Raw genomic sequence first — 22,993 nt, 5'->3', positions numbered from 1 at the left:
CAAATAAAGATACTGTAAGCTTTCCTCTAAGTGTATGGAACAATGGGCAATATTATTTTTCAGGCCCATGCCAGGTGTATTCTAACAGCCAGCCAACACAATGGGAACTATCCCTTTATTCACAAGCCAATTCATTATCAGCTGGGGTATCTAGAACACCATTCTCTAGCACCAGTGTCAACAGTATGCATTAGTACTTTGTGGTAAGTAGTCTGTAGCACAGAAAAGAATGTACAGGCATCAATTTCTTCTTGGGTACATGCTGCTAAGAAAACAAAGGAGCAATCTGGTGAAGACCAATTTGCGTGTTCACAAAAGAATGGATGACAGAGAGAACCAAGCATATTGATGGTACTGTACCTCACATCAAGCTAATATTATTTGGTATTAAAGAAGGCAAAATAGTTCATTTTAATAATAAAAAATACAAAAGAGAATAGATAGATATACAGCGAGAGTGAGAGTCTTTTTATAACTGCATATTGGCCATGACAGACATGTGATGGGAACCTAGGTTTCTTAAAATATGACAATCAGGACTGTTTTCTTTCACTACCTGATGAAGAAAGTTCTAGATTCCTATAACAGCTACAAAAAGATGTTAGCCCATGGGAGAAGTCAATTATGGCCACCATTTTCACATGAAGAGACAGCAGTCCTTGAAAGATGTCAAATGCAGGGAACAAGCAGTGGTAGGCTGACAGGCAGAGTCAGAGCCAAAAGCGAGTAGGGTTTCAAGCACTCTATAACTCTCTCTCTCTATTACCTCATCTCATCCTCATCCTTTATTTGTCTCTGTGTGCCTCTCTACTTAAAATTAGGCTGTGGGTTGCAGATTCCCATCTGATACAACATTCCCTTTCCTCGCTTTGTATTAACTGAATATTTTAGAAAGTCTGCAATATTCCATACCTTACATAGACATAATAAATTTTTGTAGTTGCTCTGGGACATATGACATGTATACATATATGCAATATCCACATGCTTCAATATCTGAAAATGATTGTTATATAAATGTACTACACATGGTATAGATGTGGTGTTTTCATGAAAAAGTGTTCAATTGTTGTGAAAAGTGTGCCTACATATATTTTAAAATAGACATAGTGAATCAAATGTTCACCTTTTTGTCAACTGATTTATTTTCTTTTTCAGATGGAATTTTCTATATGTTTAGGATATATCATAATTATTCATTATTTATTACATTTAACAAACAGGTATCTCTAGGGCTGTAAGTATACTTTGAAATTACTGGGAAGAACACAGCAGAGGATAAGTACAAGTAGCACTGTCTAATGATGCAACTGCACTCAAACTGAAAGAACATTCAGTTGATGACATGAACAAAAGTGAAAAAAAAGTCTAAAGCTGCACAACATTTGTATCAGAAACATGGAATTTCAGAAGCATGCATCAGGAAAAGCTAGAAAGCATAAAAATAGGAAATGGAAAACATAGATATAGCCATGCTTGGTATGAGTGATTTAAAATGGACACGAATGGAGCATATTCAATTGGATAATTACAGAGTGCTTTACTCTAGAAATTACAATTTCAGACAAATGGTGGCATTAATAATGAGGAAAGATACAGCAGAAGTTGTCAGGGCGTACAATGTGAAGTCTGTCTGAATACTATCAATATGACTCCTGGGAAAATCTATTAATAGAACTGTGATTGTCATATATGATCCTACCACAGAAGCAAATGAGGAAGAAACTGAAAGATTCTATGGAGGTATCCAGGAGGAAAACATCAAAACAGGACATGTTGATAATCACAGGTGACTGGAATGCAAAATAAGAAACAAAGCAGAACCAAACATTATAGGAGAATTTCCCCTAGGATCAATAAATGAAGCAGGAAAGTGACTGATTGAATTTTGTGAGGCCAATAGTCTGTTTATTAAAAACATGTTCTTAAGGAAACCCAAGGCATGAATGTATATGTGAGCATCACTAGAGGCCAATATAGAAATCAAATAGGTTATATAATTGGAAGCAGATGAAGAAACTCAATCCTGTCTGCAAAAACAAGACCAGAAGTGGATCATGAAGTGTTAATATCAAAAATTAGAGTAAAGCTTAAAAATGTACACCAAGGGCCCATACAGACTGGCCAAAATAAAGCTGCTTCGGGTCACTTTGGAGGCATGCTGTTTAAATGCTGCATGCATCCTAAGAGGCCAGAAGCAACACCAAAGCCACGCTCCAGTCCTAAGGACTGCAGTGTAGCTTTGGTGCAGCTTCTGACCTCTTAGGACATAGGCATCATTTAAACAGCATACCTCCAAAGTGACCCGAAGCAGCTTTATTTTGGCCTGCCTGTATGGGCCCCAAATTAATCATTGTGCCAAAATACAACAGAAGAACATTTCTGTATAATTTAAAGACCATTTAAAGAACTGATCTGTATTAATAAGCCTAACTGACAGCGAACCAGAACCACACTGGACTGAAGCCATGGATATTATCAGGGAAGAATGCAAAAAGACACTGTAGCTAAAAAGAAAGAAAAGCCTAATTGAATGACAGATGAATCTCTTAAAGCAGATAAGTAGCAAAAGTAATAGATGACAAAACTAAAAGGTGACAGTAAAAGGTAAAGCAAAAGTAAAAGGTGACAGGAACAAGGTCAAAATCCTGAAAACAACAGTTCAGCAACTTGCTTATAGGGATAAAGAGAACTATAGAGGTACCTCAGTTAAAAAGATACTGATAAAGAAACTCAAGCACTTTACAGACCACCCGTTTGGGGCGGCCTGTAGGCACTGCTTTTCCTGCTGAATCGGGGCCTCAGCTTCCAAAGCGGCAGCCTCCGGGGCCCCGATCCGCCTCTTTCCAGGCCATGGGGAAGCGGCAAAAGGCCGCTTCCTCATGGCCTGGAAAGGGGTGTCCTTGGGGCTTCAAGCCCCAAGGACACCCGGTAGTGGCGGGGAGGAAGAGAAAGGGGCCGCTCAGCCCCTTTCTCCCTTGCGTTGCTGGCACAGCCGTCTAAAGGCTGTGTCAGCAACGCAAATCGCGGAAGGAGCTCCGTTTCAGAGCTCCTTCTCGCGCCGCGGAAAGGGCGCTCTATGCGCCCTCACGCTGCACGACAACGTCATGTCCACGCCGCTTCGTTTGGAGGCGGCGCGTTCGTGACATTGTAATGGCGGCCCCCGTGTGGAACGGGCGCCGCGATTTTGTATGTCCTGGGGACGTACTAGGGTTAGGTGCGTGCATAAGGCACGCACTTTGCCTAACCCTAGTACGTCCCCAGGACGTACTTTATGCCTGTCTATAATGGGCCTATGTTTTGCTAAGTTTACAGTCGGCATTAGGCATCTGTGGAGGATCCGTTCTGGACCCCCACTGCGGATACCAAAATCCACGAATGCTCATGTCCCATTGACCCCAGTGGTGGCGCAGCCATGTGGCCATGCCACCATTAGAGACAATGGGACTAAAGTGAAGTTGAAGGCTTTCATGGCCGGCATCCATAATTTTTTGTGGGTTTCTCGGGCTATGTGGCCATGTTCTAGCAGAGTTTCTTCCTGACGTTTCGCCAGCATCTGTGGCTGGCATCTTCAGAGAATGTTTGCCTGGAAAGGACTTGGCTATATATATTGTGTGATCTGGAAAGGCAGGAGTGATTTGCATGTGTATTGTTGGTTGCTAACGGCAGTCCTCAGAGTGTGAGGGTCTGCACAAGAGGACTAATGTCTGCTTGATTAGTGCTCATTGTCTGCTGGGAAACCCCTGACCTTGGGAGATTTCTCATTTGCATTTGTCTTTATCTTGCTATCTTTCAGGACTGGTAGCCAAACCCTGTTTACTTTAAGGGATTCCTCTTTCTTGTTGAAATTGTCCAGGTGTTTGTGGATTTCAATGACTTCTCTGTCAGGATGCACATGCAAATCACTCCTGCTTTTCCACATTCTCTGAAGATGCCAGCCACAGATGCTGTCGAAACATTAGGAAGAAACTCTGCTAGAACATGGCCACATAGCCCGAAAAACCCACAAAAAACAATGGGACTAAAGTCAGTCAGTCTGTCCTTCCTTCCCCTCCAAGGCTTCTGCCCTGGGCTTGGCGTCAGGGTGGAAGCTGGAGCCCTGTTGGCTGGTGGAAGCTAGAGCTGGTGCGGGGCTTGGAGTGTTGGACCTTGGGGCAGGAGGATCCAAGACCCAAGCCTTGGCCCTGGCTCCAGATCCCTCCCGCTGATGGGGCTCCAGCGCAGACTTGTCACCCGTGGATGCCCAGATCCACAGATGGCAAGTCCATTGATACCGAGGTCCCTTTGTATTTACTTATCTAAGAATGATCTTATCTTGTTTCATTTCACACGTTATTGTTAGTTTTGGATTAAAAGTTTGCTGAAACATGTTGAACCGCTCCTTTATTTTGAGGTCTACCTATCCTTATTCTTTCCATGTTATTTCTGATATTGGTATCAGATTTTCTGTTAAAGAAATAATGCCCAGGAACACATTCACTTTTTAAACTGAGGTATTTCTGTATTATAATAATCAATACAAAGAACAAGAAAACAACAACAGAAAAGGTGAAACAAGAGATCTCTTCCACAGGATCTGATAAATTAGAGGAAAATTCAGACCAAGAACAGTGATGTTATATGACCTACAGGGGAACACATTATGTCATCAAGAGAATTTTTTTTTAAAAAAGATGGAAGCAATACACTGATGAGCTACATAAAGAGACAAAAGGGTGGCAGATTCCTTTAAGGAAGAACGATCTGAATATTAATCAACAATTTTAGAAAGTGAATCAAAAGAGTACTTGGTGGAAATAAATCATCAGGAACAGATGATATACCATATTTTCTGGCGTATAAGGTGACTTTTTAAGTCTGCCTTATGAGCCGGAATTAAGCCCCAGAGACAAGTGAATGGCATAGCCACCTCCGTGTCTCTGGGGTCCTTGCTGGGTCCTCTCCCAGCCAGCAGGCACTCGCGCTGGCTGGAGGGGGCCTCTCTAGAGGCCTGAGAGAGGATCCTCAGCGGCTGGGCTCGTGCCGCCATTTCCCCCCCAAAGGTGACGGCGAAGCGGCTCCAGAGCCGGCCGGGCCAAGTAAAAGGGCCGGTCCCGGTCCCAGTGTGTAACTTATATATATACTGGACAAGGGGCCCCTGGTAGGACACAAAGCAGAAAAACAGAATCGTTTCCCATTGGCAAGAGGGCCAGACATTTTATCACTCTGTTTAATTTATATGCAGAACAGATCATATGGAAAGCAGGATTAGACTTAGAAGAAGAAGACTTGAAAACTAGGGGAAGGAATAAAAAATTTAAGATATGCAGATGAAACATTACTTGCAGAAAATAGCAAAGGCTTAAAATAACTATGGATGAAGGTTAAGGAAGAAAAGGTTACAGGTGACTATTAAGAAGAAAAAAATAATGATCACAGATAATTTACAGAGCTTTAAAGTGAGCAACAAAGTAATTAGAACAGTCAAAAATTTACTATACCTTGGCTCAGTCATTAATCAAAATGGAAACTGTAGTCAAGAAATCAGATGACTACTAAGACTTGGAGAGGTGAACAATAACAAACTATTTCAGATGTTTACGGATCCATCATGTCTAGGTCCAGAAGCACATGAAAGACCCTCCCTTCCTGCCTGTGGAGGAAAAGGAGAGGATGCAGGTACTGCTCCATCATGCCTAGGTCCAGAAGCAGATGATAGGCCATTCATCACAACCTCTACTGCCCATGACATGGAGGGAGAGAAGAACCTGCAGTATCTGTTGGACTTAATCCTCCCCGCCCACCATTTCCTTTTCCTTTTGCATTGTGCCAGGCCAGGGAACTGTCAAATTGTTGGCCATTCTGGGAGTGTTTGTGGCCGAAGAGAAAGGTATAATGATAAAGATAAAAAAATATCATTAAATATCAAAGTGAGAATCATCCAGGCCATAATATTTCTGATTTCTTTGTATGGGTATGAAAAGTGGATAGTGAAGAAAGATGACAGGAAGAAAATCAACTGATTTTAATGGTGCTGTTGGAGACGAGTTCTATGGACAGCACGGACTGCTAAAAAGACAATGAATGGGTTGTAGAACAAATCAAGCCTGAATTCTCACTAGAAGCAAAGATGACCAAACTGTTATTTGGACATATCATAAGATGACAGGATTCACTGGCGAATATGATATCGCTGGGTAAAGCAGAAGGTGGCAGAAAAGAGGAAGACCACATTACAGGTGGATTGATTCAATTAAGCAAACACCATAGCTTTCATTTTTCTGAGCAGGGCAGTTGATGATCTTGGCAGTCTCTCATTTATAGGGTTGCCACAAGTTGAGGTCAGCCGTATATAATAAGAACAAATGGCTTGGACAAGCTAATTTAGTTAGCGGGTTATGAAACCAGAACATAAAAAGTTTCTATATAACTTTTGGCAGATTGCTTTTTATTATTCTGTCCTGTTTTGCATAATAGTCACACTGTCTAATATCAAGAAGATACAAAGAAATTGTGACTAACAGATACAAGGAAATTGTGACTAAGGAAGAATTTACTTTTTTAAATTATTGAAATCTTTGACCCAGTTACTGATTTTTATTCTCAAACTCTCTTCCTCATTTTATACCTAAGTTAGTATAGCAACAAAATGAGAAATGTAATCTTCTGCAAATTAAATTCCCCATCATGCTTGCTGAAATGAGAATTAGATACAGCCTTTGGCTAGATAAGTAAGCTAGAGTGCAAATATTTAACAGTAAAGAAAGAGGCTTAGTTGTAATGAACATTATTCTCTCTTCTGTTTTTTTCTAATTTCACTAAAGTATAGTTATATTGACTTAAAAATGATGTAAACAGAATGGAAAACCAGAAACTTTATTGGAAAGTTTTAACCCTTTAAGACATTTATTAAAACTGTTTCCTAGAAAACATTCTTTTAGTACAGCTGTCACTGCAATATGCAGTTTCACCTCAGATTTCATTTTATTATATTTATAAGGACATGGATGGTAAAGATGGCTTTCAAATGAAGCTTCATCTAGTTTAACCTAACAAGTCAAAGTGATATCAGCACCAATTTTTACATCAAAGTTACCAGTTTTTATATGAAAGATGTTTTGTTTTGATCCACATAGTTTGTCCAAATCAACTGCAGAATGTGAAAATGGAGAGAGATAACAACGTAAACACTGCATTTCCTAGAAAAACGGCTATCATAGTTGTTAAAGTTATTGCCTTTTGCTGCTGGCTATATTCATTTACATAGAATGCTAATTTGCTAGAAAGGATAAGGATTTTGTTAAAATGTTGATATTAACTCAGCGTGTGACTTTACTAAAAATGACCATTATTATAATGGTCCATAATATATATATATATATATATATATATATATATATATATATATATATTAGAAAGTTTCATATATATAGGTTGCATCCCCCTTATGCTTGGGACCACAGGTGTTTGGGATTTTTAAAACTTTTTTGGAATATTTGCATATACATAATGAGATAGCTTGGGGAAGGGGCCCAAGTCTAAACATGAAATTCATTTCGGTTTTGTATATATTATATATACACATAGCCTGAAGGTAGTTATATACACAATATTTTTAATAATTTTGTGCATGGAACAAAGTTTGTGTATACTGAAACATTGGAAAGCAAAGGTATCTCAGCCACCCATGTGGATGATTTGGGGGTATATCAGATTTCTGAATATGTTGAAGAGCAGTTGTTATTTTTCTTTCCCCAATTTTCTTCATACTGTAAAGGGCTGTATATTCTTGGAGTTGATTTTGACAGAGCTCTCAGACAGGATCAGAACAGATGTGAGAATGGAAGTCATGACATGAATTCACCAGCACTCTTGAAATAGAAAGCATTACCTTTTACTAAACATCTTTTCTCTGGGAAAAACATTGCATGAAAGTACAAAAGAAAACTTCAGACCTTGCTGATGTAATAATATTTCTTCAGACATTCAGTCAGTACACTATTTAAATTTTACTGAATGAAACAGCACTTAAACAATGTGAGACCTTCCAATGAAATTCAGCATAAGATAGAAGGAAAGAATATTCTAGCAGCACAGTAGTACTTCACAGAATTCTTAGGCACATGATTCCTTTGAGTTAGTTGCTGTTACCAAAAACCTTAAGCACTGCATTAGTACAGCACTGATATACCTAATAACAATAAAGCACTTGTCAAGGAGTAAGCAAGCCCATCAATACAGATAGCCAGGGATACAAGAGTTTATTTAACAGTAATAACTATAAATCACCAAGGCTTTTGAAAGAATTAAAAACTCATTGCAGGCTTGTCAGAAGAATCCAGCTTTAAGCAATGAAGGTTTAGAAAGTTTTTTTTAAAGTCTATGATTAATCACCACTGGGATTTTGGAATCCTTCAATGATATGCCTTTTATTGGTTACTTTAGTGAAGCAGGGGTACAAAAAAAGACACTATGCTAATCCAATATGATTTTAAAAATTGTAGAAAGTATTCACAGCTCTATCCTAGTAATGTAAAAACAACAAATGCAGATATACTTTTATGGATATTTAAACCGCTACCAGAAATGGGGTCGGCTGATTTAGTCCGACAAATTTGAATTTTCCATACTTTTCCCATGTAAAATCTTGAATCATAGATAATCTTGCACCGAAGACTAAATAAAGTCCCTGTATATCCTCTCCTACTTCCAAGTCACAGTGAGGAAAAATTTACTTCAGTACATTTAACAGCCACTCACTACTCTTCGACCTGCACACTTACATATACAAAGGTTATTAAGCTAGCTCAAGATGTGATGAGGTCACAAGATAGCTGACTGTATATATAGTAGTTTGGGAACTTTTACAAGTGACTGGTACACATGAATTTAAGGGCATATACATTTGAAGTTAAGTGGGAAACTGGAAGACAAGAAAAATATAACCCTCAAAATTTGAGGGACCTCAGTCCAGCAATATGAAAAGCTTTACACATGGAAGGTCCAAGCCTGTGCCTAGGATCCAGGGGCAACTGAGCAATGAAAGAGGTGGGGAAACACAGTGGCCTGTTATCAGCCAGAGTACATAGTATTTAGTTATATGGACCAGTGATATGATTTAGAATAAGATAGCTGTGTATGAGGACTAAATAGTATGTATGCAATAAGGAAAAGATTTGTTTGATTACACAATTCCAAAGTATTCATAGGTTTTAAAAATCCTTGAGAGTAATTACTCTTGGCCATATAGTGAGAAATAATATTCATACAAGACAATTATGATTCTTGGTTGCAAGGGATTTCAACCATCTTATTCAACCATTTAATCTTTTAACTTTGCATAATTTAATTCCCAGAAGAAAATACATTAGAATGGTTTTTTCTTTTTTTCAGAATATATGTACTAGTCTACAAAGTTGCCAAACTCTTTTTTTTTTTTTGCTTTAGTTCACATATTTTCTTTATGGAACTCCTCTTTACCAATAACCACTGTTAATACAAAATTTCAGTCTCTCTCTTTTATTTCCCTTAAACAATAGTAATTGACAAAAAACAGAAACAGTAACATTCTGCTTAAAGTTAGCTTCTATAAACATTTTCTATTACGACTTTTTTCTACACAGAGAAATTAAGGCACAGACCTCAAGAACTGAGCCTATAGTTCTTACTGCTCTTATTAATTCACTTTTGATAAACATCAAGGCTTTCTTTCAATGACAGTATATTTAAGTGTATCATCCCCCCCCCCCAAAAAAAAATCCCCAATGAAAGAAACAAAATTTAAATATTTAACTAAAGGGGCAACAAAAATCTATATGAAATGTATTTCAGCAATATTACTGGTCTGTTATAGTCAAGGCATGTAATTCATAATAAGTGGAACAACACTTAAGCAAAGATAGCTCAGTGGCTAGATTGTAGGTTATTATGTCTTTCTGACACAAAGTGAATGAAACAGACCGAAGAATTAACAACTACATACTTGCAATCATTTCAAGAAGTAAAATACTGTTACAAAACCATGGTCAATTAAGCAAGAGAGGACCATTTTTTCCATTAAACATGGTAATAATGTTGAACATGCCAGAAAGAAAGCTTTGTGATAAGAAAAACACCATCTGAATACATGTTCTGAAAATCATGACATTTTAAGAATTCTTCTTATGTGCTCAGCTTTACTACAAGTATACAGTTAGGGTGATTTTTATACCAAACATACTGGATTACCTGCATAAATAACATTAGTGTCAAATAGTATCTAAAATCCTGACTAGCAATCTCAGAGGTTGGCATTAAAACTTTCTACAAAATTTAGAATTTCCAAAGAGAAGGCAGCAAGTATCCAAGTTAAAGAAAAAGTGTTTGGCTTGAAAGTGTTTTAAAGATGTTAATATGCAACTGAAGCAGAAAAATGCTACAGTTCAGAGTCTCCAATGTTTTTACGGAAAATATACTATTAGTCTAATTCTGTTATTTGGGGGCAGGATTATCTTCACTCTCTTGGGTAAATGAAGCACTGTAAGGGATTCAGATACTCATCATCAGTATGATAATAAGGTACAGACAACCATTTTCACATATAAAAAACCTTAGTATATACACTGGCAGGCTTAACAGCAGTAGTTCTAACATCAACCTAGTGCAAGACTCTTCATGCTTTTTCTTGTATCACACTATTGCTTAGGTAGCAATACATGTACAAGTAAACTATGCTATCTTTCACTCATTTCTAACTCTCAACTGTATAATCTTGCATGCGATTTAACCTTCAGCACCAGAAAGCATTTATCAGTCAGATACATTAGACATTCCACCTCTGAGTGTCAGCCAGGTATTGGACTTACTTTTGGTGTTGGGCAGGAAGCAGTGGAGAGGCGAGAGGTGGCCTGGGCACGAGGAGATTCTGAAGGGGTAGTGCTAAGTGAAGCTGTGTCTCGTGGAAGCACCTGAACACCACGAGATATGATGGAATCTGGAATCTAAATATGAAAACACAGTGAATTATTTTGTCTATAAATAATAATGATTTGCAAAGTAGTTCAGTATCTATATACAGAGATTTAAAAATAGATTAAAATATAAATTTCCCCACATTCTCCCATCTATCCTTAGGCAACATGACAGCAAAGGACCTATTGCTGGTTGTCAACTGCCTAACCTTGACAAAAACAAAAAAGTGAGCAAAGGTTCAAAAGACGATCTCAAGGAAGAAAAAAAATCAGAAAAAGGGATCCTTTAGACTGGTTCTATGACATTTTAACCTGTATAAGTTAAATCTGAAACTTAGGGAACCAATAGCAGCAAAGCATCACCTATGGCCAAAGAAACAGATTTTATACCATCATATTTTATAGCATCATCCTTTCAGAATTGTCATCAGTTATCTCTTGGCAGTGAGAAAAACCAGAAGCTATTCAGTTATATGGTCTCCCTCCATCTGTGGTTCTGCTTGGGACTATTCTCCCTTCTGACCACTATAGAAGAGTAGCAGCACAACCAAGCAGCTGCAGTAACATCCAAGGCCTTAAAAAAGGATATTTGAATCAGCATCTTCCCAGAACCTTAATCAATCATTACTGACTGGGGAAAAAAATATTATGGATTTAATTCATATCCCATCTTTCTCCCAATGTAGCACCCAAGGCAGCTCATAATATATTGTGTGTTTGTGTGTGTGTGTGTGTGTGTGTGTGAGAGAGAGAGAGAGAGAGAGAGAGAGAGAGAGAATTTACTTTTGCTTTCTGTGAGCTATCTTTGAGACCTCTTTCAAGGTAAAAAAGATTTGATAGAATTATTTATAAATGAACCAATTGGAAAACTACATAAGATTATAAAATGATTTTCATTTTAATATCACAGGATCAAAACAGTGATAAACACCTTACTGCACAATCTGATTTAGATTATACAGTTGAGAGTGAGAATTTAAATCACAACTATAAAATTAACTAAAATTGTTGGCGACATCAAACTTAGAGCAGCCAGTATGTAAAATAATTCCCCTCAAAAGGGGAGTGGGATCATTATGAGAAATGTTTTGTCATCTCCTGCAAATATAAAGCACTAGAAAAATTTCATAGTCCCAGGTTTAATAAACATTTATTAATGTAAGGGATGGTGGCAAAATTCACCAGGCTGAGGTCTAGACTGGAGCTTAAAGTAACATATTTGTCTCAGAAAAGTGATTAGAGGCCCCTGACTTCAAATCTGAGTTGGAGTACATTTTTAGCTAAACACTGCTTCAAAGAGCTACACCTGGGAAAGCTGCTATTGGTGTTGGTGTTGGGGGGGGGGAGGTGCACAAAAAGCCTGCTCCTGTGGGTGATCTTCTTTCCTCAAGGAACTTCTGGGTGAAGTGGTGGCCATTTGTCTACCTTGACTGCAGTTTTCCTGGAGGAAGGCCTTGAAGAATTTTCTATGCAAACTTGTTCTTATTTTTTGCTAAAGAAGGTGTTCTGAAGAACTACCGCAGAACTGCATGGAGAAAACTATTCCCCCACCTCAGGGGGATCCTGGACTTGCCAAAATTGTGGGACAGCTAGCTTTGATAGCAGGGCTATTTCCCCAGCTGTTGGGCTGCCTCAGAATTGTGGAACGTTGAGGAACAGAGACAGTTGTTTCCAAATTAATATGAGATATACAGAAGACAACTCATACAGCACTATGCCTTAACCTTTCACAATGGTAGTAGTAGTAGGGGCAGCAGCAGTAGTAAATTATTTGCCCATAATACCTAGCCAATGTGGTGTAGTGGTTTCAGCATTGGGCTATGACTATGGGTTTGAATCTTGATTCGGCCATGTAAACCCACTGGGTGACCTTTCTGTCTCAGAGGATGGCAATAACAAACCTCCTCTAAAGAAACTTGCCAAGAAAACCCTGTGATAGGTTTGCCTAAAGGTCGCTGTAAGCAAGAATTGTCTTGAAGGCACACAATAACAACAACAACAACAACAACTGTACAGCACTACATAATGGAAGCCCTGCACAGTTTTTAAAATTTTCACATTAAACCGTCCAGACTTGATGTAAAATAATAAAGCATTAGTAACATAAATCAAACTACTGTAACACACATTAAGTGAAAAATATAAACTAAGGCAGGTTACATACTGCCATTTGGGACGTCCCCAGGATGTCCCAGTTTAAAAAAGGGGCGTCTCTTCTAGACGCCCCTACTCCTGTTACGGACTCTGTCTGTAACAAATGGTGGCGGCCGTTCCACATGGCCGCCGCCATCTTGACGTAGCGGACACTGTGCCTCTGTACATTGCGTGGTGCTTATGATGTCGCGAGGGCGCCATTGGCGCCTCGCTGCGTCATAACTGTGACGTGAGAAGAAGCTCCATTTTGGAGCTTCTTTTTTGCTCCGCGCGGGAGCCGTGCGGTTTGGCTGCTGCGGCTCCCTTGCAGAGCAAATAGCAGCGCTGGCAGACCGCCGCAAAGCGGCGGTCTGTAACAGACCTAAGTAATTATTTATTCACAAATATATTAGGATACTTGCAGAAGGCAGAGAGCAAAGGTTGTTTTAAACAAAGGTTGTTTTCGCCAAACTATTCTATGGTATTATGTAGTTCTGAAAAACATATTCATCCAGTATGATAATTTTCTTCAGTACCAGAAATCTCTTTCATGCTTTTTTCTGCATAAGTATGTTTGATCCTTCCATTGTTATTTTGTTTTTATTTTCAGTAAAACTTGTACAAATATATCTAATCATCTTTTTAAATTGGAAGTTTTCCTTTTATAGTATTAATTTATTTCTTTATTTCAAGAATTTATATTCTGCCTTTCGCTCACAATGGGGTTCAGCCTTAAAACTAATTCACGAAATTTCAGAAGTAAAATTCAGAAAGTGAGCAGTCAACGTCAGTAGAATACGAGATAACAGGAAGAAATGGACACAACGATATGAACAGGGAAGCAGATGGAAACGAAAGCACTCTTTAAGCCTTAGGGGCATGAAAATAATATACCAGATTAATACAAATGAATGGAGAAGAAAACACACTAAGATTTTTGCTCAATAGAAGCAAATTACATCATCCACTATAAAAGCCTTCAAAACGGTCTATTAGATCATGAAAGGAACTGGTGTGTTCACTATTTTTCTTATGGTAGTCCCCTTTATAGTCTACATGCTTATTTGGTACAGTGCCCACGGTAATGAGGAAGCTTTGCATTCCCCTTTCTTTTTCCTCCCTACCCTTCCCCCTCTTTCCCACTAATGGGTATATACTCCACTGAGTTTCAAGGTCATAAGGCTTTTGCTCAGTAGACAGAGAAGAAATGGCAACAACAGAGCAGAACAAAAAAACATGAGTATACAGAATGAAAGGATATGGTGGCAGAAAATACATATAAAATAGAGACAGACTGCTGGGAGATTATCTGGTAGAGGCAAGCCACATGATGTCCTAAGAAAAAAACCTTTGGAATTCATTGGGAAACCAAATCCTATTGCATGAAAACTAGAAAATCTGAATGGTAATGGCACTTCTACTGTTTTCATATTCAGATTCTACTCTGCAAAAAGGTGTGTAAGAATGTAAGTCTCTTTTAAAGCAGTGCTACTCAAAGTGATGGCCCATGGACTTCCATCAGCTGCTAACCTGCAGCATGTTTCAGGCTCTAGTACATCAAGTTCACTTTGGGGTTTGTCCCCATGTGTGTTTTTAAGACTATTACTGATAATCTAGTTACATTTCAAAAGATCTTCTAGTTATCTTCCAGTAACTTCAGGCTCAACTCTATTCCTACTGAAAGAAAAAAATATTAGTGATTGAAGTCGAAGGCTTTCATGGCCGGCATCCATAGTTTTTTGTGGGTTTTTCGGGCTATGTGGCCATGTTTTAGAAGATTTTCTTCCTGATGTTTCGCCAGCATCTGTGGCTCTGAAGATGCCAGCCACAGATGCTGGCGAAACATCAGGAAGAAAATCTTCTAAAACATGGCCACATAGCCCGAAAAACCCACAAAAAACTATTAGCGATTGATCTTCTGACATCCTCACTATCCTCAGGTTTGCATCCACTGTTATATCAATTCAGTCTTTACTGTCACAGGCAAATGTGGGATGAATATCTGAAAGTAAACTTGAACTTATATGTGGTTCAGGAATTTTCCTATTATTAATTATGTGTTTTCCAACAATCTCTAAATCTGTGAATCTTATACATAATATAAATTTTTAGAAAATTTATGATTGAAATTTCTAATGTGCTACAGAAGATTTTGTTATCTTTCTGCAAAAGTTTCTCTACAGCCTCATTCACACTATGGAAATGAACCGGTGTGGAACTGGTTTATTTCTATGAAGATCACACTTGCCCCAACTGTACTTGGTTTGCGGGGAAATGGGGAATGAAAAGCCCACTTAAACCAGTGCATCTGGCACCGGACTCCTTAGCGGTTCTTTTTAAAAGAGCTACAATGATCCACATCTTCAGTAGTGTGACTATGCTACCGAATCAATTCAGATCACGCTGCATCACTCCTAGATATGGGGGCATCTCCATTTTAAATCGATACAGTGGCAAATGTGAATGGCAATAGAGTTAAAATGGCACTGAGAGATTTGATCACGGTAAACGTAGTGGGTATACCGTAGTTATTCTGAATCAATTCTGAATTGGCACAGAGATGCAAATTTCTTCATTCAAAAAAGTAAGTATGAATGACCCTACATGTGTTTTATCAGAAATGTTTGATTAGCCTTACTTCAAAATAACACAAAATAACACTAAAACAAGTAAACACACTATAAAATCCTATATAAATTCTATAGCAATTAGAAAAGAGCTAAAATGTCAAAGCAGGTATAATTTTTTACAGCAGAAGTTTAAGAAACTAGGCATTTGTAAAGAAAATATTTTGGTAATTCAGTGATTTCAGACCAAATGACAGAAGGAAAAATAGTCACTTCCCTGAAAACAATTGGCACATTCTCTTCTATAATCTTCATGTATTTTTTCCAATAAAAATAAGATTAAAATTGTTTTTCACTGAAAAACAGAATTACTGTGGGAATATGCTTCTTTTTATGAATGCTACCTTGTTGTGAAGAACAGCATGAAGAATAATATGTATAACAGGGACAGGCAACTTGTGACACTTGTGACATTGTTGCTGTTGTTCAACTGCAGGTTTCAATAACCTAAGCCAGCATAAAAATCATGCATGATGGTAGTAGTTTCATCCTAATAGGTGGAAGGCTACAACTTACCCATCCTTGATTACATATATCACTTAAGCAATCACTTTTAACAGCAATAGCAATAGCAAGTACATTTTTATACCACTTATCAGTGCAATTAAGCATTCCCTATGTGGTTTACAAATTGTAAGCTAATTGCCCCAGCAACCTGGGTACTCATTTTAGTGACTTTGGAAGGATGCAAGCCTGAGTCGTTTGAGCCCTTTGCTGGTATTGAACTCGCAACCTTATGGTTTGTGTGTGAGTGGCTGCAGTACAGGAATTTAACCACTGTGCCACCAGGGCTCATCAGAATCCTTACATAAATATGCTGCACTAAGTTTGTATTACAGAGTTTTACTGTAAGCTTTATTACCATTCAGGCAATGTTGTATTATACTTCTTAATATTAGTAATTCAGGAGAAATTAATAGAAAAGTATTAAATTACCTGCAAGACATTTGTAATAAACCAAATAATGCTGAAATCTGTAACTATGCATGTATTCAATATGAAAGGTTCAGTGTTCAAGGTTCTTCTCACTGTAAACCTGAAGATACTAAAGATGGGAGGTGGGGAATCAGGGCAAACCTTTTTCTTGGTTGAAGGGAAGCATATACCCCACATCTTCCTTCTATTGTGCTAAGCTCAAGGCCCTGGTTACTCTTTCATTAGTGAGAGTGGCTGGGAAAGCATACATGTCCTCATTCTTTGAAGCAGTAACTTGGCCTCAGGGAGCCCAAGGCTTTTTTTGTTTTATTTTCCTGGATGCACAACTCCATCTTGCTAGCCCATTTCATTAATGTCTGGGAAAGGAAATACCCCCCTCCAACTAACATCTGGGATTGCAATATCTGTATCTGAAAAACAACAACAACAACAACATTGACAACTATCCATCCCTGCAGCCTTCAGCAACTTAATGTTTCCTTCTCCCTCACTGAAGCACAGTGGAGAAAGTTTCATGTGGACACAGGAGAAGGAGCAAGAGCAAGAGGTAAGCACAGCAATAGGACAGTAATTGGGGGGCGGGGGGAAGCAAGTGGAGAGGAGTAGTAAAAACAGACCTAGACAGTGACTAAAAGGAGACTAGGAGCAGTAAAAGGAAGGTTGACTAGAGGTAAGACAGAAAAGAAGGATGGGTGGGAAGTTGAAGACAAGCTAAGAAGAGAGGAGAGAGATGGGAGGAAAAGGATAACAATAGAACACATTCTGTATTCCTTATGTTGCTTGAAGTAATCCACAACTCGCTTAAGGGCAAACAAAACAGTTAATTCCACTGCTGCAAAGAGCTTCTTTTAGGAGGGTAGAACTTTTGATGAAGTGTTTAGCTATATAAACAATAGGATTAGAGCTGCAATCTCCACTAAATTGAAAGGAAATTAATTTATCTCTGCCTCCACAGGAAAAAGCAGGCAGAAGAGCCCTGCACTTGATTTACTTTGTCGACTGAGTGAGCATGCAGGTAAAAGAAGCAGGAATATCACACTTACGTTACTATGGGAATTGTTCTAGCTAACTCTATTCTGCTATATACTCACTCTGAGGGAAAACTGTTGCATGGCTGGTGCATACCCACTCCAAAGAAACACCTCACTGGGAAAGGGGGAGAAAAGGAGACACCTTTGCTGTGCCTTGCACCTGAATTCCCCTCCCATATCTCTGAGAATAGTCCTGGGAACTATGGATTTCACTGTCTTCCTCTGTTTTTCTCCTTTATTCATACAGTATCTCCTCCAAAACAGCAGTGAGAATCTGGTTTCCTCCCTCAGTCAAACATCTCGGGAAATGTGAAGGAAGAAGGGGGAAGGTCAAATGGAAGGAAGCTGCTTTCTCTCCTGTTGTTTTTTCCATGACTTTGTAGCTCACCATATGTTCAGAGGGTGTATGTAGTGGAGACGAGAATATTGATGCTTGCTGACAGGACAAAGACAGGCCCACTATGGTGATTAAATTATAGTTCCTTCACTGATGTCCATATCCTAAGCTAACACCATTTGACTCTGATTTTCCAAGTGAAAAGGATAATATTGCCCAGATTCCAACAGTAATGTGATGGAGTTATTATTTGGCACAACATGGGGATTTTATACTTGACAAAATGAAAATGTTAATATTCTTTTAAAACCTGAATGGACCATTTATTTAGGAGGAGACACTGGCACACACACAGAAAAATCTATACAAATTACACAGTTATTATTTTACAAGCTATTATTTTACAAGCCTGAAAGGAGAACTAGAAAAGGATCAGTAAGTGGTAGGGAAATGTTAGTGATGGATAATCATTAACAGCATCTACCAGAAAAATCTGCCTGTAACACAATGTTTGAACCTAGAAGCAACAGAAATTGTTAAATTAATATTTCACACCTAAAATAAATAATGTTATATGCTGCATAGCAATTTAGAACTTGCTTTCTCAGAAAACAGCAAAGTACAGTATGAATAAAATGACCAGCTGCATCTCCTTGTTATACAGAGAGAGGAGGCAGGCAGCATGTTGGCAGATATTCATGCAAAATCTTCTGGTAGGTGTGTCTTACCGGTTCTCCTGCACTGCCTGCTGTGTGATGGGAATAACAGATGAGACCAGGAATGGGATGTTCACCTTTTGCCATGATAGCAGCAGAACCGGTGTAGGATGGATGCTTCTAATGTATAATACATAACAACTATGAATACGATGACAGGAAAACATCAAACTAAACAAGCAAAATGACACAGAGGTAACATGGGTGAAAACAAGTGGAATACCTAAATGTCCAGTGTTCAAATGAGCACAACCAGTTTAGATCTCAGGTATTTTCTACTTTTAATGTTTTTTCACTTATATCTTGAAACATTCCAGGAGAGCAAATGGCTAACATTACAGTAGCCCCTTAGAGTAGGGTGTACTTGGGAATAGGAATCCTAATGCCCTATGAGTAAATCTCCATCTGTCTCCACAGGAGTTTAAAGAGCACTTGATTCCTTCTCCTCTTGCAAAGCACAGGAATAGAAAAAGAGGCCTTATACTGAGACAAGCCACCAGTCCATACAGGCCTGTACTATCTACTCTTTAATGGTTAACTGAGAGGATTCTTTCTTAGCCCTAGTTGAAGAACTCCGCTATGCCCTGGAAAACTTCTAACTAGACCTGCTCCTGCATAGATTCTGAAATCTGAAATCCTATGATTAACTGGATATAGGTCTCACTGAACTCAGTGTGATTTACTGATAAGTAGACATCCATAGAACTTTAGTACTGAACTCTGGCTGTAGAAGTTATGTAGCATTCAGTTCTAGGTTGTTGGGGCCAGATCTCTCAATTTCTGGTTCAATCTATGCATTGCTGGTATGCCAATTGGATGAAATGAGATTTAGCAAAAATCAATTCCTCAAAGAGAGAGCTAGGGGATGATATTACCAATAAAGACTGTCAACTTGGCATTTCAACTATGGCCCAAAACAGATGGGCCAAAAAGAGCAGTTTCCAGATGATTCGAGGGTTCAGTGTGTAGATGACACACACCCCTGATACAGTCAGAAGCTGCTCTGAGGCTCCCTAAGGTGGACCAAAGCCATAGACAATGGGAGCAATGAAAAACCACTCCTTACCAGCAGTTTGTTTGGGACTGCAGTAGTGGCCCACTTCCGAAGCGGGCCATCCAGTAGTTGCAGTCACAGACTGATCAGGGGATCATTGGGGTTGGAGGCCACTCCAAGTCGCCTGTTTGCTTTGTCCCCAAATCTTCAGAGCTCATATGAAAGCAGATATTTACAACCTGAATTTTGACTGCTGCAACTGTATTTAGACAGACTATTCAATGTTCCTAGCTTTTTAAACAAATGAATGATTAGAGCAGGGTGGAGGGCATGATGGCTCTACAAACGTTTCTATGGCACAGCTATTACAAAATAATGCTGCACTTCTTAAACAGGAGTGGGGAAACCTTAGGCCTCCAGATGTTTTAGACATGTTTCTAGAAGCCCTAGCCATCATGGGAAATGGTGAGGGATTATGGGGCTTGTAGTCCGAAAGATCTGGGTGTAAAGGTTATGAAGCTAATATTTATTTGGAACTACTATATTAGAACATAGTAGATGGCTAGAAGTAATTTTTTTTGGATTGAACAGAAGAGAGCCTTCCTGCCCTTTTCGACTTTACTGCTGCCCTTAGAACCAAATGAAAAGTCTTTCCTGATGGCCAAATGGGCCTCTGGAATTGTGCTGGATGCAGCATGAAAGCTGCAGATGGAGAGAAGAACTGACAGAAATGAGAGGCTGCCTTTATTTGAGCAGAAATGCCTTACCCTTGTGCTAAGGCACTCTTAGATCTGTTGTAATATTTGATGTAAAATGGAAAAAAAAGGAGGAAAAAAAACACATTGCACAGAAAACTTTGAATTATGTGATTAAATACCAAGATCATTTATGGTTGTATTTATAGATTGACAAAAATCATGTGCATTCCTGAAAGGTAACTAGGTGTTCAGAGAAAGTACCTGAGACAGAAACTTGTATGCCCCTTTGCCGAGCACCTCAACTCACCTTAGCTGCAATGGCTGCAGCAGTTATATGCGAGGAGGAACTATCCTCTGTTGAAGCAACTCCACTATCTTTTTTCTCTTCCTCCTCTTCCTCACACTGTACACCTTTGTCTTCTGTCTGCTTGTGTGGGCTGATGGTTGGAGGAGGAGAAAGAGGTGGTGGTGGTGAAGGTAGATCTTCAAGTTCATCATGCACCTCTTTTACTTTTACAATGGCATCCCGCAAAAGGTCAATGGCATGAGGTAGGGCTGGCAGTATAAACTGAAAACATTCCTGCGCACAATGAGAAAAATGACAATGAAGACTTACCTAGAAAAGATCATAGCTACTGAGCAGTTCTAACATTAAAGTTGACTACAGATCTGATTATGTATGTTGTTTTTATGAGTGCAGTAGACACTTTTTGAATTCAGTGAAGTTCATATTTAAATGTTTCTATTATCTTTACAATATCTGTACCGCAGAGTTTATCCTCTAGGTTTCTCTTTCTATGTTTTTCCTCTAATCACTTTACACATTCTGTAAACAGAAATGTTAGAGAAAGGAAGTGTTATACAGAGCTATAGTATAAAAAGTATAATGTATTAAAAAGTATATTAAAATTTGTGTTTTCCTACCTATATTAGTCCAATATTTGTCTGCAACACTAGGATTTTTAAGAACCGATAGAATTCGCTTCAGTTATGGCATAAAAAATGGTCCCCACCAAAACGCAGTTAAATTGGTAAACATAGTTTAAAGTATCAAGAAAATCCAGCGATTTCCCCCTGAAAGCATGATTGTGTTGCAACTTTAGCAAATGGTCAGGCTTTTATAGGATAAGATGCACCTTAGGATGCTCTCATTCTAGGCTGATTATGCACTCTTGTATTTAAAAGTTAACTCACTGGCAGACGACACAAAACTGAAGTCGCTACAACCCAGCTTAAACAAAAGATCTGAAAATCTTTAAGCTGACACTCTCATAGTAACATTAGTGAAACACTAATTCTCAGTTTCCAATATTATGTATATTTTTGATGGGCAACGTCTATGTCAGGTTTGATAAGTTAATGGGCAGACATAAGAAAGACATTTTTCAAAGCCTATTGCAGTAAAATCAAGTCCAGTTACTGGAATTCTAAGCTAACTAGCTTTCCATGTGACTTAAAATTTATTTCTGATAGATGCTGCACCCCACATTTTAAAATTAGTACATTTTTTTATCCTAACAATCTCTTCAGCTACCAAACTTGTAACTCCGTGAACTAGTTTGCAAGAATACCATGGGGGACCTTGTTAAAGGCCTTACTGAAATCAAGATATACTACATCCACAGAGTTCTCTTCATCTACCAAACTTGTAGCTCCATCAAAAAAAGAGATAAAATTAGTTTGGCATGACTTGTTTTTGAGAAACTCATGTTGATTTTCAGTAATCACAACATTCCTTTCTAAGTGCTTAATGATCTGTTCAATGATTTACTATAGAAACTTTCCTGGTACTGATGTCAAGCTGACTTAACATGGTAGTAATTATTTGGCTCCTCCTATTCCCACTGTTTGAAGACGGGTATAACATTTGCCCTCCTCCTGTCTGCTGGAACCTCTCCTGTTCTCTAGAATTTCTCAAAGGTTGTTGTTAGTGGTTCTCAGATTACTTCTGCCAGCTCTTTTCATACCCTTGGATGTAGTTCATCTGGCTCTGGAGGCTTGAAGTCATTTAGAGTAGCCATGTATTCCTGTACCACCCATTTAACTATCCCATGTTGCATCTTCCCTACTGCATCATCTGATCTGTTTTCCCCAGGTTGAGCACTGCTCTCCTTTTGGAGTAAAGGAAGTAATGAATTGTTTTGCTTGTTCTTTGTCCTCTGTTAACATTTTGCAATCTTCTCCTCGCAGTGACCTTACAATTTCTTTGTCCTTGCTTTTACTATGGACATAACAAAAAACATTTTAATTATTTTTTAACCTCTCTAGGAAGCCTGAGCCTGTTCAGTGCTTTAGCTTTTCTAACTTTCTCCCTACATGAGCTGACTATTTGTTTGAATTCTTGTTTGGTTATTTCCCCGTTTTCCATTTCTTATACATGTCCCTCTTAAATCTCAGCTCAGTTGAAAGTTCTTTAGACAGCCATCCTGATTTCTTTAGACACCTCCCATTTTTCTCCTTGAAACTGTTTGAAACTGCATTTTAATATTTCACTTTTAAGAAACTCTCCTCCATCACAAACTCCCTTTCCCTCCTGACTACAGGATCACCCCCTGTATTTCTCTAACTTTACTGAGTTCAGTGTTCTTAAAGT

The 22,993-nt window shown here is 38.6% G+C and overlaps 1 protein-coding gene across 15 annotated transcripts in view; it reads right to left on the bottom strand.

The window, feature by feature from the left end:
- Nucleotides 1–22,993, bottom strand: part of GPHN (gephyrin) — a 411,497-nt gene that overhangs the window by 111,867 nt on the left and 276,637 nt on the right. For 8 of the 15 annotated variants that reach the window (XM_089521676.1, XM_089521678.1, XM_089521679.1 and 5 more), the window contains 3 exons: nucleotides 20,708–20,980; nucleotides 18,721–18,828; nucleotides 10,824–10,958 (listed from right to left, as the gene is read on the bottom strand). In XM_089521676.1, coding sequence (XP_089377802.1) covers nucleotides 10,824–10,958; nucleotides 18,721–18,828; nucleotides 20,708–20,980 — 516 coding nt within the window. The remainder of the gene's footprint in view (nucleotides 1–10,823; nucleotides 10,959–18,720; nucleotides 18,829–20,707; nucleotides 20,981–22,993) is intronic. The other 7 variants (XM_089521682.1, XM_089521686.1, XM_089521689.1 and 4 more) reach the window with 1 other exon arrangement.

This window comes from Sceloporus occidentalis, unplaced genomic scaffold (genome assembly GCF_023333645.1).
Source record: "Sceloporus occidentalis isolate IW3139 unplaced genomic scaffold, rSceOcc1.0.p SCAF_4, whole genome shotgun sequence".
In the NCBI taxonomy this organism is placed as follows: domain Eukaryota; kingdom Metazoa; phylum Chordata; class Lepidosauria; order Squamata; family Phrynosomatidae; genus Sceloporus; species Sceloporus occidentalis.
The sequence above is the reverse complement of the archived record's forward strand: the minus strand, read 5'-3'. Positions and strand labels throughout refer to the sequence as shown.